General features: G+C 46.1%; 2 protein-coding genes and 1 long non-coding RNA gene across 5 annotated transcripts in view; 1 reads left to right on the top strand and 2 right to left on the bottom strand.

The window, feature by feature from the left end:
- LOC6036684 (TNF receptor-associated factor 4) overlaps positions 1 to 14,208 on the top strand; it is a 110,124-nt gene extending 95,916 nt beyond the window's left edge. The window contains exons 1-3 of one of the 3 annotated variants that reach the window (XM_038253447.1): positions 5,467 to 6,244; positions 11,279 to 11,383; positions 12,174 to 14,208. In XM_038253447.1, the coding sequence (XP_038109375.1) occupies positions 6,014 to 6,244; positions 11,279 to 11,383; positions 12,174 to 13,265 (1,428 nt within the window). In that variant the 5' untranslated portion in view covers positions 5,467 to 6,013 and the 3' untranslated portion in view covers positions 13,266 to 14,208. Of the gene's footprint in view, positions 1 to 5,466; positions 6,245 to 10,778; positions 10,928 to 11,278; positions 11,384 to 12,173 lie in introns of those variants that run through there. The other 2 variants (XM_038253449.1, XM_038253448.1) reach the window with 2 other exon arrangements.
- Positions 7,787 to 8,513, bottom strand: LOC119766928. Its single transcript, XR_005277213.1, has 2 exons — positions 8,422 to 8,513; positions 7,787 to 8,333 (listed from the first exon to the last, which is right to left on the bottom strand). It is a non-coding gene; the product is annotated as an uncharacterized LOC119766928 (long non-coding RNA).
- Positions 14,209 to 15,239: 1,031 nt separating the features above from the next.
- On the bottom strand, positions 15,240 to 16,135 carry LOC6036685 (probable DNA replication complex GINS protein PSF2). Its single transcript, XM_001846639.2, has 2 exons — positions 15,782 to 16,135; positions 15,240 to 15,719 (listed from the first exon to the last, which is right to left on the bottom strand). The coding sequence occupies exons 1-2, from the start codon at positions 16,024 to 16,026 to the stop codon at positions 15,362 to 15,364; spliced, it is 603 nt and encodes a 200-aa protein (XP_001846691.2). The 5' UTR covers positions 16,027 to 16,135; the 3' UTR covers positions 15,240 to 15,361.
- Positions 16,136 to 16,772: the final 637 nt, after the last annotated feature.

The raw sequence follows: 16,772 nt of genomic DNA, 5'->3' as shown, positions 1-16,772 counted from the left end.
AAAAAGAATCGCGTTGGGCACGGAGGTCAGATGGGCCTGCCGTGGTAAGTAGCCTGGAAGGCCGCGATTGGTGGAACACGTTATCGCGTTGGGCACGGTGGGTCTGATTGACCCGCCGTGGTAAATAGCCTGGAAGGCCGCGATTGTTCCAAGAAAAAAGAATCGCGTTGGGCACGGAGGTCAGGTGCGCCTGCCGTGGTAAGTAGCCTGGAAGGCCGCGATGGGTGGAACACGTTATCGCGTTGGGCACGGTGGGTCTGATTGACCCGCCGTGGTAAATAGCCTGGAAGGCCGCGATTGTTCCAAGAAAAAAGAATCGCGTTGAGCACGGAGGTCAGATGGGCCTGCCGTGGTAAGTAGCCTGGAAGGCCGCGATCAGTGGAACAGGTTATCGCGTTGGGCACGGTAGGTCTGATTGACCCGCCGTGGTAAATAGCCTGGAAGGCCGCGATTGTTCCAAGAAAAAAAGAATCGCGTTGGGCACGGAGGTCAGATGGGCCTGCCGTGGTAAGTAGCCTGGAAGGCCGCGATTGGTGAAACACGTTATCGCGTTGGGCACGGTGGGTCTGATTGACCCGCCGTGGTAAATAGCCTGGAAGGCCGCGATTGTTCCAAGAAAAAAAGAATCGCGTTGGGCACGGAGGTCAGATGGGCCTGCCGTGGTAAGTAGCCTGGAAGGCTGCGATTGGTGGAACACGTTATCGCGTTGGGCACGGTGGGTCTGATTGACCCGCCGTGGTAAATAGCCTGAAAGGCCGCGATTGTTCCAAGAAAAAAGAATCGCGTTGGGCACGGAGGTCAGATGGGCCTACCGTGGTAAATAGCCTGGAAGGCCGCGATTAGTGGAACAGGTTATCGCGTTGGGCACGGTAGGTCTGATTGACCTGCCGTGGTAAATAGCCTGGAAGGCCGCGATTGTTCCAAGAAAAAGAATCGCGTTGGGTACGGAGGTCAGATGGGCCTGCCGTGGTAAGTAGCCTGGAAGGCCGCGATTAGTGGAATATTTTATCGCGTTGGGCACGGTGGGTCAGATGAGCCCACCGTGGTAAATAGCCTGAAAGGCCGCGATTGTTCCAAGAAAAAAAAATCGCGTTGGGCACGGAGGTCAGATGGGCCTACCGTGGTAAATAGCCTGGAAGGCCGCGATTAGTGGAACAGGTTATCGCGTTGGGCACGGTAGGTCTGATTGACCTGCCGTGGTAAATAGCCTGGAAGGCCGCGATTGTTCCAAGAAAAAGAATCGCGTTGGGTACGGAGGTCAGATGGGCCTGCCGTGGTAAGTAGCCTGGAAGGCCACGATTAGTGGAATATTTTATCGCGTTGGGCACGGTGGGTCAGATGAGCCCACCGTGGTAAATAGCCTGAAAGGCCGCGATTGTTATAAGATAAGATTGAGTTGCGTTGGCAAGGTAGGCCGGTTTGACGTGGTAATCTGAAATGCCGCTATTGTTGTTACTATTTTAGCTATAAACTATAAAGCTGTGATAGGATGTTATTGATACGCTAAGCAGTGAACTTTTAAGCGTAAACTTGGGCTAGAAGGTAGCGAAGAATTGCGTTTCGAGGAAATGTGTTAGAATTATGAGAACAAGCATAGTTGTATAAAGAAGGAACCAAAAACAGCGAGAGGGAAATAGAGAGGAAGATAGAGAGAAATGTAGGGAGAGTGAAATGTAGAAATAGCGATAGACAAAGGTAGAGAGAGAGATAGACAAAGGTAGAGAGAGAGAGATAGACAAAGGCAGAGAGAGAGATAGACAAAGGTAGAGAGTGAGAATGGAGGATAGAGAGAGAGATAGAGAAAGGTAGAGAGAGAGAAAGGAAGAGAGAGAGAAAGGAAGAGAGAGAGAGAAAGGTAGATAGAGAGAGAGAAAGGTAGAAAGAGAGAGAAAAGCTAGATAGAGAAATGTAGATAGAGAGAGAATGAGAGAGAGAGAGAAATGTAGATTGGCAGCAATATTTGGGTGTCCGATTATGTATGTTTACATTCCCGCAGTAGTAATTTTTTTTTTTGATCTTTTAAGAGATTGATGATGTTTATCTGATGCTTATTATTTAATCTTGTATAACTGAGAGTTTGAGAGAAATATTGGATAGGTTTGAATATCGCGGCATATTTCATGAACTACCACTACATTATTGGGCTTGCTCTAAAATTGGCCGAAAAGCTTTAATGCCGAGATGGGAAAACAGTTGACCGAGTCATGGACTAGCAGCTAAAGAGCGAGCCGATTGTAGACCAAAAGAAGTATGTGGCTTAACACATGTAAGATTTTGTTTTTTTTTTATGGAGAAGAGGAGAGATGTGTGGCGTGATACACCCTGTTGCGGTGAATGCGAACGCACTCCATTGGATGTAGTCGAATAAGCCCCTCGTACGCTGGGCTCAACGCAGCCAAGCGCTGACAGCGCATGGACGCAGCCACGCGAACGGTTCGGTGACAGCTGGCAAAGCAGGTCCAGCTCTCGTCCTCTTTCCTCGAGCGACGCTCGGCCAGATCGGATGTCAGTCCGCACTGGTCATCCTCGGCAGACGATTTCCCGGGCGGAATCTGGTCTCACACAAGTAACATTAAAGAGAAATGCAAACAATATTTTTGAAAGAATGCACACTTCTTTAAAATATGTTCGAATTTTACCTTTTTCATAAAAAAGCTCATGTTGGAAACAATGGGAAAGCTGACAAAAAATGCTGGAACATAGACTAATATTGTAGAAAGAAAATAAATACATGTATTTTTTTTCAAAATCTCTTTAAACTAGTTGTTTAAAACAACTGTCATTAAAAAACAAATTTCAGCTCTGATTTTTTGTTAATAAATTGTACGGAAGAATTTATTATGCAAAATGAATTATTTGATCACCACGTTTCAGTCAAGTCACAAAGGAAAAAAAACAAATCTTTATTTCTGGTTACGGAACATAGCTTTGTAATGAATTTGAAAATCCGCAACACATAAATTTGAATTTGCTAATCGTAAAATAATGAAAGTAAATTTAAAAACAAAATTTAAGTTTTTTTTAGTACATGACTTTGCACATTTTGAGAATTAAATAATTATTATATTATTACTTTTTCCATTTAATATAAATATCATTTTATAAACACTCAAAGTGACAGTAAAGGTAATCAATTAGTTACGGTTAAATATTTGTGAGACTCAACGGCCGTTGCATCAACCAGCATGATTCTCAAACGCTCAATCTCCAATTAGTTTCCCCTGAGGGACTTATAGACGTCCTCCTCGTCCAAGTCCATAATTGCATACACGTATCTTTTCCTCTTTCCATTTTATTGCATCACTAAACAGTTCACACCGCGTGACGATGACGGGGACTCATCGACAGGAAGATTGTTTCATATCAGCAAAAAACGTAAAGAAACAAGGAACGAACATTGGCATGGCTCTTTTATTGCAGCCAACGGAAATGAGCAACAAATTAGTGCTGGTGTTGAAACAAACGCAACACCAGTCGGGTCAGCGTTAGGACGGCTCGTCCAAAGTGTGGAACCAGAGGGCAAGAAGACAACAAAACAGTGCATTCTTAAGACACTCTGACTGCAGTGCAGTGACAAACACTCAACAATTGGTCATAAAAGGAAGGAGAGTCGTCTGATATGATAACAGAATGGCTCTGTACAAGAAAAATGAGGAGACTGAAAGAGGAGATCTCCGGATCGTTCAAGCTGCGTGTCCGGCCCGGGTCCAAACGCGAACAAACAAAACTGAAACAGGCAAGAACAGGATCGATCGGAGATCGGAAAAAGGTGGCCACTTTGAGAAGATGACGACGACGAAGGGCCTTGCGGGTTTCGCAGCTGAACCATCACCATCATTTAGAGTAGAATATAGATGAAGAAGAGCGTAAAGAAGACACCCATTTCATGCTTCCTTCACTCTTTTTCCAACCCACAGTTGCTTCTTTTGCTACATTTTTCGTTTGCAGCATTGTTGTGTTTATGTATGGTCCCAGTACAAGCAAGCAAGTAACGAATACGAATGTTGCGCCTTGCCTGCCTTCGTGAAGGTTGTTTGGAGCAACATTGGAGTTGGTTCTGCTGAAGTAAGCAGCATGCGCATGGCACCAATACCGAGAGTATGTTGTAGTGGTGCTGCGGGTGTGATGAATGAAGGAAAACATGAAAACAGCTGTCTGCTCCCACAGCCTGGGGTTTCGGATATACTCCGAACACGTCCCGAGCGTGGAGAGTGTCCGGAAGGCGAGCGAAATTTGATCGTTGACGACTTTTCTAGATATTTGTTCGAATGTGAACTTTTTTGATAAACTACAAAATCTCAATATTTCCTATTCAATTTCCTCAATTCCAAAACGGACTTCACTTTACAGATAAACTCATAAAAGTCACTTTCAGTTAGGGTATGGCCCATAAGAAATTCACTCACTTGCCCATTTGGTCTGCTATTATTGGTTGCATCTAGTCCAAATTGCTAAAGTTGCAGTTCCGACCAAATTGAATTTCGAGCAACATGGTCTGGTTGCAAAATCCTTGCTTGTTGGGTTTGTTTATTTTTAAGTACCATCAGAAGATTTTACACGACATTATTACGTCTAAAGAATTGAAAAAATCACTTTTTCAGGACATCGCGTGACACTCTTGGTTGAAGGTCCACTGGAATCCGTGTAGGGACGCAGATCCCGATCGCAGCACGATGGCTGGGGTAGCCTACCTCCCGATTGCCCACTGACCACAGTCCAGTTCCTGTTGCCCCGTTAGGGTCAATAGAGATCCGCTCCGCTCGTTCCGTATACGTTCACATTCGGACTACTTACTTATCCTCATCTGTCACTTCCTCCTCCAGATCGTTCAACACCAGGTAACGCAGATTGTTGTTACGAGATTATTCTATGATAGAGTAATACAAATAAAGACAAGTCTTAGAGATACTCACCGACATCTCATCGAGGATGGCGTCACCTTTGAACTGATGTCAGTTTGTTTCACTAAGTGTCCTTACCTGAAGTTCTCCAACTGATTTCAACGACAGACGGGTTTATTGGGATCCAGGTTTCGTTTTATATTTTGTTTCGTTTGCTATGGAATCATTAAAATGATGTCCGCAATTGTGATGGAAGTAGTAAATCCTATGAACTAAACTAGTTTCATAAGGCGTTAAACTTCAAACATAAACAACTAATGCTTAACGTATCCCAAAGTAATCCCTACACCCACCCACTCGGACCACTCCGGCATTCTATGCACCGTCCAACAACAATCGTGGCCGACATGCCCAGCAAACCGGTCCGAGGAGATGGTCTTTCGCCAATTTCCCAAGTGACACACGACCACAACACGCCAGAGCGAGAACAAACATAAACATTCCCCGACAGTCCACGTGCGCACGAGCGAGACAACCACTTAACCACTTTGCCTCTGTATTGGTGAGGGCGAACGTTCGGAGGATTGAACCGTGTAGCCTACTTCGTTCAGTCGAACCACTTCCATTCGGCGCAACGAACGAATCAGTTGCTTCCAACTCGTCCACCAGCAAGGACGTTTCTCCAGAACTTTGCAATTTGAGAGCTCTGTTTAGAGTACAGATCTCTTTCTATTTTTTGTCAAGTGTTGAAATTGTGTAATTCGATCGTTTCGTGTCCCTTCGGGTAATCGGGTTCTCGCTTCGTGTGTGGTGTGAATCTTCAGATTTTTTACCGTGTGTTTGGGAAGATTGATCGGAAATCGGATATCAAGTGTCAACTGTTTTGTACCAAGTTTCACGGTTCAACGGGTACCGCAGCTGCAGAGGAAGTCGTCGGTGAAGCACTACATCTGATTGATCTGTTCTCAGAGTGTGTGATGGATTAAACCGTGTGTTTTGTGAGAGAATCAGTGCACAATAAGAAGAAGCGCTAGAGGAAGTTCCGTTTCCGGTTGTTCAAACAGGAACGCAGTGTGTTGAAGCTACCAACTGCGGTACTAATGATAGCAGCATCGGTTTGAAGTCATCTAGCCAAACTGGAAGTGAACGGCGTACCGCCCAAAAAACTGACCATGGTTCGCAGCTTGTCCCAGTGGACAAAGACGCTCAGCTTTCCGGCGCGCATCTCACCGAACCGCAACTCCAAGGATTGCAGCGTGAACGTGCTGCCCATCACGCCGCCACCGGCTCCGCCGCGGAACAAACCGGCCACCTCGACGACGACGTGTTCGTCGTCCAACTCGTCGACGATGTCGTCGCCGTCGCCACCACCGAACGTTCCAATTACGGAAATTAGTCAAATTGTAAGTTTTTTGGGGATTTTAAATCAAATTTCATAATAAGTTCGTTCCTGTCAACCACGGGTTGTACACAAGGGCGTCTATGTAAAGTGTTTAAAGTTGGTATAGCCAGTTTAAAAGAGGGCAGCGAATGACCGAGAGGTGAAAGCTGCCGGAAATAAATTAATTAACAACAACAACATCAGTTTAAGAGGGGATCAAGGGCGTCTATGCAGGGAAACCTTCAGCCAACCTTCAGTAAACAATGTCTCAATTCGTAAAATGGTCAGGAATGTGACATTCCGTTATCACCTGGCCGAACAATGTGGCTGATTGAGATAAGATCCATTTTAAGTGCGCGACACTGTCCAGCTGTGCGATCGCGCAATGAATGGAGTTCATTTACGCGTTCAATATCCGAGGAATTTTCGAAGGTTTCCAATATCGTTCGGATCGCTCGCATAACATTGTCGGTTGACATTGCCGTAGAAAGTAGCGCTAATCGCTACCAGACGGAGCCGACCGCCAAGCTATGTGTAAATGTTTACTCAATTTTATTGAATTTCTCGTGTACGGGCGGCTTCCCATCCCGCGTAGTGCTGTTTATTTTCAGCATTCTTGGGAGTAATTTCTCCTGCGTGGAGGCCTTCGTCGGCTCCAGCCGGCCCCCCTCAAGAATGACTTAATGATTCCGGTGGAGTTCGGTTCTGCCTGTTTTTTTTTTTTAGTACACCATTTCTTCGCGCGTACTCTCACGGCCTCGGCCGAACGATGAGAGAATGCCCCGGCGCGTATTAAATAAAAAAGAAACCTGAAGAGGAAACGATCAACGCGAAGAATGAAACAAGCAAAAGTTTATTTTTAGTGGTTTTTTGTGTGTGTACTTCTGCGCCCTCCTGTGGGAACGGCCCGGAGCGGAGATTCATTGATGGGCAGCTCTTAAATCCGACCGCGTAACCAGAAACCTAATGGAATTCTAATTTGACAGCTCCTAGGAGGCGAGCATCCAAGAATGCGCGGTGTAAATAAACCGTAAAGCTGGGCTGCTTCACAGCAATCCGGTGCGCGCCACACGCAGTTTGACAGTCAAGTGTCAAAACGGGTCACCATTGTTCTCTCGCAGCCTACTAGGCTGCGCCTAGGGCGCACAGGAAAGTGAGGTTAGGGTCGCGCATATTTTCGCAAACAAGAGTGACGGGGGACAAGAGTAAGCCACAATGGTTCCCATGCATATGAAACAAGCTAGCGAAAGAGGTGCCAGCACAAAGAAGAACGACAACGACGACAAGTCGCGAACCTGTCGAGACACGTTCGGAGAAAACTCGAGTTGGACGTCTTCGACGATGCTTCGCAAAGCGTAACTCATTGGGCCCGCAAGAAATAACCCGTAAAATCGTAAACACAAGAGAAAATGCATGGGATTTGCAGCGATCGTTTTCACCGGAGCACTCTATTGGAAATGGAACCTTGATCCAAATCCCGCGACAAAACCGCGAAGTGACGGTACTTCCGATCGACGACTTGATGAAGTTGCTTTTTGCCATCCCAAGACACAATTTCCGCTTCGCGTAAACCATTCGATTTTTTTTGCTGTCTTCGTACAATAAACCATAAATATTTCATCACCATTTCCACTTTTTACACCCGTCGTGGTCGTGTGGTCGTGTCCAGCAAATGCTGACGCGTTGCCTCTCTATAATCATTTCGAATTCCGTTTACATTTGTTCTAATGAAGTCGCTGGCTGCTCATCCGTTTGCTTCGTCTTCCTTCTCAAAACTGCCGGTCGCAGACCTGAAGCTATGCACCGAACACGTATTTGATCTTCGGTGCTAATGTTTACCCCGTACGGGTCTTCTTGGGAAGGAATTTCACAGCAGTCTGGTTCTTGTCAACCGACGTGCGTAAACAAACCTCCCTTCGATCGGTTTTGATACTTGGAAATGCTGCAGTTGCATCAGTAACGCGGTCGCTGACGGATCGTCTCTTCAGTTTTGAGGTTAACATTTTGACAATCTAGGGATAGCCTACTTGGTCGGCGTTGTTTCGTCATCCAACTGTTTGCAAATTGCTGCCGTTGCTTCCGTAATTCGTACCCTTCGACGAACGCGGCACCTGCAATTTCACAACAATTTCGATGCGCGTTCGCACCACAAGAAAAAAAAGTTATGCTAATTCTTCAGTTTTCTGTTTTGTTCCGTACCTGCTGACGGGCAGCACTTTTTCGCTTGTCTTTGCACACAGTTGAGCGCTACAAAAAAACGGTTCTAGCTCCGTTGGCAACCGAGGGTTCTGTGTTGCCACGCGCAACAACTGACAGCCGAGGCGCAAGGTGGTTGCACGCAGAGAGGTGGGCGTCATCCGGAAGGCGATTGACACATCTTCCACGCCGAGCGCTTTGACATTTGAAGAGGAAGCAATCGCGCGCGCCTTGGTTTTCGAAATTGCTCAATCAGCCGCTTGCTTGATTCGTTTAGCAATTAGCCTGCGTTTGTTCGCGGCTAATAAAGCCTTCAATTTGCGCGCTTTCGCGATCGAATTGAGTGAATAATTGGGCGTGATCTGTCAAAATGAGACGTGCGTTCAAGGTGGCCGGACACTTTCGGACGCTGCGCTTGTCGCTCGTCTTGGCCATAACTGTAAAAGTTTACATTTTTAATTGCTTTCCACGCGAGGGTTTTCTCCGACTTGGGCTGTATGTTTCTCTTGGTGTATCTCCAAAAAAATATGGTAAGCCACCCGTGAATGATTTATGGGTCCCGCCGAGGCCAGACACGGTCTGCGGCACCACCTCCACTCTAGGATGTATGTACGTACAAGCAGCACCTTAATTAAGGGGGGAGTTGTCAGCTCAAGTGTATCCAAACCGGCTTTCGCGTTAAACAAAACAATCTACATCAGTTTAGCGAATCAGAAAAAAAGCGCGGAGAAATTTGACTCTAAAGTGCCTTGCGCAGTTGTCAAAAATGAGGAAGATTGTTTTCTTTTTCGGAAATATGGCGCAGATTTTGTGCTCTGAAAAGCACGTGATGACAGTAATTGGGCGCTCTTTTTTTTCTTCAAAACGGAGTCGTATTAAAATATTCACTTTTTCCAGTGCCTACTGAGTTGCTTTGACAGATAACGACGCCGGCCACCAGGTTTGTGCAAATATGATCCGTATCGCTGCGCAAAAGTTTATTTTTGTACAATGTTTGACACTCTCAAAAGGTAAACAAACGTACAAGCTTGCTGTCACATGCACACCTTTACGATGTGTTTTTCTTGGAATATCTAAAAAGAGATAGAAGACAGATTGAGGAAACCGGATAAAAGAACGTTATTGATTTATTACTTACCTTCTGAGGATTCGACGATCTTCAACCAAGCAAGAAAGTAAATACTGCAACCGTACGTGGTCCCGGATGAGCATCTTCCAATCTATGTAAATATTATGATTGCTAGGAATGAAACCTAGAACATGGGAATATAGCACTTGAAGAGAGAGCATAAAATTTTATGGAAGCATCCGCTTCCAATAAATTTTAATGCTTCGCGATTGTTTTGCTTTCTTCGGTTGCTCAATTCCACGGTCTTGTTTTACTTTTCTCCGAAAAAAAAACCCACCAGAATACCGCTGCGCTTCGGAAGCCCCCATCAAGTGGAACAATAGCTCGCAATTTTTTTCCCATGTGAACCGGTTCTATACGTCACAGCTAGCCCGTTACCGTGTTTATTTCAGTGTAGCTATCCGGAACCGCGTTAAAGTCGCGAGTCCAGTAAATAGATTCCCAACTGACCGACGCGGGTCAATCGGCAGCAACTTTGGGGGTATTCCGGAAGGCTTCTTCGGTGGCTCCGCGAAAAAAAGAATCTGAAGAAGAGAGGAGGGAAAGGAAACCAAAACAAGTTTCGTCTGGAGCTGCCGCCGCTTTGCGTTTCCGGTGACCCTTGCGCGGCCTGCTTCGATCAAGCGTGGAGAGGGGCGATTACGCGCGTGCGACGGCTTGTCGTTCTTGGTGGGAAGAGGTTATGCAATCTGGAAAGAAATTGACGAGAAAGTTGGGTTGATTTTGAGACAGAAAAATAAACCAAAACAAACTAAAGTTGGCCAGAAAACAATAGATTCGTCAATTGACAGCTTCGATCTGTCAAACAAGTTGTCAGTTGACAGTCCACCTGTGTATTAGCATACACTGAGAAATTTTGTCATGTCAAATTGAACATATTCTCAGCACTCTTCTCAACCTTTTGCTAGGTGGATTCTTCATAGGTTTTGTTTATGATTCTCCGTTCTAGAACTTGCGTTCGAACAGCTTTTTAATTGCAGCACCGATTAGGGCGAGTATTCATCAATAAAACATAATGTCCATCGAGGATCGTTGAACCATCCTGCGATAAGCGCTCTGTTTGCGCTCGATGTCGAACTGGTTACCCAGGAGAGGGCGGGCGGTTAAGTTATTCCAAATACCCAAGGGTCTATCGCTGCAACTGTAACAAGGTCAACTTGTCAAGCCGCGTTGACGACCACGCACGCACGATCTGGTCATTTTCCCACACTTTACCGTGAGGGGTAGAGCTACGCAGTGATTGATGTCGGGCTCGAGTCGTCGATAGTTTCAAGTGTCTATTTGTGTTCTCTTATCGAAGTTTGGTAAACAATTTGGAATTGAACCACTCGAATTGATTTCCTCTTGGGTTTTTCTTTTTCGGGGCCTCGACCTGGAACGGTAAGCGATAACACTAAGCACTTTGCTTGGTTGAAACCCCCCGGGAGTCCGGTTTTGGACCCGAAACGATCCATATGTTAACCTCTCGTGCTCTGCTACTCTTTAATGTGTTTTGCTTTGGTTTCCGTTCTGCGTTCAAAGGTGAGCCCCAAATGGGCTCGCGCTTTGTGCAACCTCCCCAAGTCCGTCTAGGAGTAACAAGTTGGCGTGAAATTTCCCCAAGTTATCCAATAATTCTAACCTCAATCTGCCTTCCCATTCATGCTTTTCGATCCGACACGCCTCGATCGCGCGCAATTACGAAACATAAATCTCTAACAAGCTCCTATTCTCTCTCTCCTTCCCTTTCAGATCTACCCGGACCCGGAATCGGAGAAGGCCATCATGGGATCGCTGGTGTTCTGCATCCACCACAAACAGGGCTGCAAATGGTCCGACGAGCTGCGCAAACTGAAGGTGATTATCCCGCTTCTTCTTGCCCCGCTACTTCTTAATACGTCATTTAGCAACCCTTTTAAGTCGCTTAACTAAGTATCTCTCGACACAGTGCCCGCTGAACTGCTGTTGTTTACTTTGTTGTGGCGATTTTTCGCGCAGCTTTGCAATTTACCTACTTTTTCGGGCAACACGATTAAAAGTGCACGACCGTTTGTGCCACCTTTCGCTTAGAGTGTAGAGATCTATCATATTTGACGTCAAATGACAGCGAATAACAGTGATGCCAATTTTACAGCATTTTCAAACCTCAAATTTATTTGTAATATTTTCAATTAATTCAGCTAACCCCAATGAACCGGAGGCCGCACTTGCGGATCCTAACCCTGTTTACCTCTTTTCTTCAACAACAACAACGCGACAGATGCAAACCTCGCGCGTTGAAACGGGCCAGGCTGAAACAGGTTTAAGCGCCGAGTCATACACCTTTCGAATTTTATTTTTCGCCACAAGGCAGCGCCGATCGCCGCAAATGGCTAACCGGTGCGGGGAGATTAATCAACGTTGGCCTACGCAAAAATGTGTGCGACGACGACGACTTTCAACAAATGCCAGCGCGCGATCCTACTTAGATTCCTGTCGTAATTATTCCTAACCTAGAACGCGTTCCGGTTTTCCGGACATTATCGCATTAATGGGATTAAACCAGTGGGGAGAATCTGTGTCGAGGGGACCGTTAAGCTGCTCAATAATGGCGAAATTCTTGGTGCGATTTGAGGCAGGAGTACTAACAAGATCTTTCTTTTTTCAGGCCCATCTGAACACCTGCAAGCATGATGCGATCCCGTGCCCGAACAAGTGTGGCTCGCAGATTCCGCGCGTCATGATGACGGATCATCTGGCCTTCACCTGCATTCTGCGCCGTGCCATCTGCGAGTTTTGCAACGTCGAGTTCACCGGACTGGGGCTGGAGGAGCACGCCGGAACGTGCAGCTCGGAGCCGATGTACTGCGAGTCCAAGTGCGGAGCGCGTGTCGTGCGCGGTCGCATGTCCATCCACCGTGCCAAAGACTGCTCCAAGAGGTTGCGCCGGTGTCCGCACTGCAGCCGGGAGTTCAGCGCCGATACGCTGTCGGCTCACGGTGCCACTTGCCCGCGGAGTCCGGTTCCGTGCCCGCAGCGGTGTGACGCGGGTCCGATGGCTCGGGCAGATTTGGACTCCCACCTGCGGGATGAGTGCAAGGCCCTGTCCGTCCCGTGCTCCTTCAAGGACGCCGGATGCCGGTTCAAGGGACCGCGCCATCTGCTGGAGGCTCACCTCGAGTCCAACACCTCGGCGCACCTCTCACTGATGGTGGCGCTATCTGGCCGTCAGGGTCAGCAAATCACCATGCTGAAGAACGCCATGGCCAAGCTGAGCACCAACTACACCGGAACGCTGCTCTGGAAGATCACCGACTGGTCCGCCAAGATGGTCGAGGCCAAGAGCAAGGACGGCCTCGAGCTGGTCTCGCCGCCCTTCTACACTAGCCAGTATGGCTACAAGCTGCAGGCCTCGATGTTCCTCAACGGAAACGGCCCCGGCGAGTCCACCCACGTGTCCGTCTACATCAAGGTCCTGCCCGGAGAGTACGACGCCCTGCTCAAGTGGCCCTTCTCGCACTCCGTCACCTTCACCCTCTTCGAGCAGGGCACCCTCGGCGGCCAGGGCGGCGTTGCCGAATCCTTCGTTCCCGACCCCTCCTGGGAGAACTTCCAGCGGCCATCCTCCGAACCGGACGCCCTCGGCTTCGGCTTCCCGCGGTTCGTCTCCCACGAGCTGCTCAACCGCCGACCCTTTGTCCGCGAAGACACCGTCTTCCTGCGCGTCAAAGTCGACCCCAGCAAGATCGTCGCCGTCTAAACGCCTTGCACGCAACATTGCATACAAAGACTCAAAAAAACAAACAAATCAACGAGAGAACAATGAACTGCATTTACGTTTACCAATCGCCACCTGTACATATAGTGCGAACGGGCGATGCTAGTATTGTAGAAAAAACCTCCCCTTCCCCCTCCCCCCACCAACCTGTACATAACAAACGGAATCGAAGAGCGTTCCCGGCCAACCCGATCCGGGAACCACTCTGACAGAAGTAAAGAGAAAAACACTGCGGCTTGCACCAAAACTCCTGTACACACGTCCAAGCGCTAACACGAATCAGCTTGCGGAAATCTCATGTAATTTTTATGTTTAACAATTTTTGTTTACTTTTTTTTATTAAGTGTGCTCAGGATCTTTTTTGTTCTTGGTCCCTCCGCGGGGGCAGAGCCCCTGCCCCTCGGTCCCAATCAAAGACACTACCGCTGGAATCATGCCAAAGTTTGCTGTTTGGATGGCTTTGCACAACTGAATTTCCACCGAAGTTCAGGCAAAGCTCATATCATAAACTCGAAAAACTGTCCCTCACCTTTTTCCATTTACCTCAAAAATGTTATCTGTTTCTCCTCCCTACCTTTTCCCCTCTTTTCCCACTTTTTCGAATTTGTTACTCGTTAACACTGCAAAGGTCAGCGAAACGTTAGTTAGTTAGTTTTTTTTTTCTTGTTTAACCTGTAAGTGAACGTCTCGAGTCATTAGGATTACTAGTTGTTCGTTAACAACACACAAATACACATAAAAACACAAATTCGGATCGAAAATGAAATCCGCAAATGCGCCACAAAGCGAATGAATGATTATTTCATAACAAACAAAACGTCTAGTGCGTAAGTCGTATTTAACCATATTAGCAACGTAAGCGGTAACACGATAGGTTTAAGGACGATCAATCAAAGACAAATACAAATCAAAATCTTGAAAAATAGCTGGATTGTTTGCAGAAACGCTTATTTTGATGACATGCCTTGGATTTCCCGAATACAGACGTCATGGTCAGGTACCTTTCCGAGTTTAAATCAGATTATAATGAATCAAAGGTAACTCTTCAATGTAATGTAAACAAACAACTCACCCAGTTCATACAATGTAAACCATTATGTAGTGAGTGGGATGATATGTGTGTCCAAGAAAAGCTCTTTTTAAATTGTTTTGAAATTCAATCTCAATAAAATAAATTTAACACTTGAAGGTATTCTTCTTGTAATTTGATCATAGTATTTTTACCTTCTCGATAGGAATGACATGGCAACATGAAATCGCGATTCCTTAAAAGTAAATATTTTGATCTGATTCGATGTGGCATAAACAAAGTAGGCGTATTTTCACGGCACGCAAATTTCTTAGATGTCATCATTTCTAACTAATGCATCGATTCCAGTTTGTTTACAGACAGTGAATCATTCTAGTCACTTTAAGTACATTTTCCAGTATTAGTTAACACTAAAAGTGTTTTTTGTAGAAGAACATATCCAAATTAATATATAAGTCGATTAAAATAACATTGTGAACCTATACTACGAAGATGTATAGCTAGCAATCACTACTCCTGAATCACAGGACGGTTCACTGTCTAGCATGTGTCTCCTTTTCATAGGTATCACGTAAGCTGCGAACTAGGAGAATGTTGGATAACCATGATGACTTGGAGATAACTTGGGGACACATCAAACTTTTAAAAGGGCACAAGTGAAACAAGTAAATAATGCAACATTATAATAGAGAACCCAGGCCTTAGGATTCGTCTATTAAGTCATTGGTATACGATTGAATCCAATTTTGATAAAATAAAGTTGAGAACAGTAACGTTATAGCGGGTTGAAGTCCGGTTTAGAAATGATTTGATGAGTTTTTGTTCTTCTGAGTTTCCATGTTTTCACGTTGAAGAAGGTCCGGTTCCTGAGGTATCGGTCTATATTTTTTCCTGAAGCATTTTTTAGTAGTTAAAATGTAGATATGTTTTCGCTGAGTTATTATTTAACCAATTTAACTTTATTACTTCTTAAAACAAAAACCTTATCAGACTAATCTTGAACTAATCAAAATGAAATCACAACTAAAAAGTAATAACACCAGCCTTCTCAATGCCGCGAGTGCGACCCGGTTAAGCTGGTCACCAGCAGCGAGTGGTCGCGCACCGTCGCGTTGCCCCGGGTGCCCTTCTTGGCCTGCTGGATGCGCTCCAGCAGGTCCATCGCGTGCGGCAGAAACGGCCGGATGGTGTGCAGCTCCACGATGCTCACGTTGTCCAGCCTGACCATTTCGCCCTCGCCTTTGAGGAACATGTCCGTCGTGGTGCGCAGCTTGGCGCACCGAATGTCCCAGATGTCCTTGATCAGCGTCTTGATCTCGTCCGACTGCGGCACGTCCTCGGGGGCCGTGTTCAGGACCAGCTTGGCCTCCACCATGTAGTGCTCGCTGGGCATTTTGGTGAAGTTCCTGAAACATTAATAACGTAACAATAAAAATGTTCAAGCTAAACAAAGACCAGTCTCACTCACCGGGACCGCTTCTCCTCTTCCTTCAGGTTCTCCAGCAGCGTGACGTCCATCCAGACCGGGGGAACGATGCGGCACTTTTGCTGCTGCCTCAGGTGCATCGCAAGCCACAGTGGGATGTGCAGCGGTTGACCTCCACGGAACGGTCCCACCGCTCCCGAGATCAGATAGATCGGATCGTGGTTGAAGTTGGGAATCACACCGATGGTGGCGTTTTCACCGATAAACTCCAGCTCGTCGGGTTCCATTTTGTGTGATTGTTGATTGATTTCGAATAACAAAAATGTAACAACCTTAACCAGGTCGTTCAAACTGTAAACTAAAACATGAACCGAACTGTTTACAAATTTGCGCGCCTTTTGCTTTGACAGTTTGGCATGAAAGTGACAGCATTACATTTACACTGAACAAAATGATCATTTCGAAAGGTTGTAAGAATTCAATGGTTGAACCGAGGATTGAACTTCCTTTTTGTCTAGCAATCCAGTAATAAAAATTCGAATTGTTCGCGGTCTCTTTTGCAAGATTCCTACTCAAATGTAGGTGTCCGTAGGCTTGAAACGGTTAGGCAATCCAAACCTCTTTTTCAGCTAAGCTCACATCCTCCCCGGTATTCGAACTGACGACCTTAAGATTAACGAAAATTTCAGAACTGGTGTTTCTGGAGAAACAGTTCAGTAAGGATGATCATATTATTTGTTTTGGATTAAGTAAAAAGAAATACAGTCGACTCTACCCAGTCACGACGTTCTAGCAGGATTCTAACAGAGTTCTTACAGAGCTGGATATTCTTACAGCATTCTAGCAGAAATGTTGCACCGTTCTAGCAGTATTCTGACAGAACCAGCTCTACTAGAATATTTCGTGACTGGGTACGGTTGTTAATATTCAAGGAACCATCGAAAAAGAAAATCAGTTCACAGAATGAAGACTCGATAGAAAATATGTTTTTTGTTGTACCTTGCTATGGGAAAGAATCATGGCAACGATCAGC

This window comes from Culex quinquefasciatus, chromosome 2 (genome assembly GCF_015732765.1).
Source record: "Culex quinquefasciatus strain JHB chromosome 2, VPISU_Cqui_1.0_pri_paternal, whole genome shotgun sequence".
NCBI lineage: Eukaryota > Metazoa > Arthropoda > Insecta > Diptera > Culicidae > Culex > Culex quinquefasciatus.
This window is presented reverse-complemented; position numbering and strand designations above follow the sequence as displayed.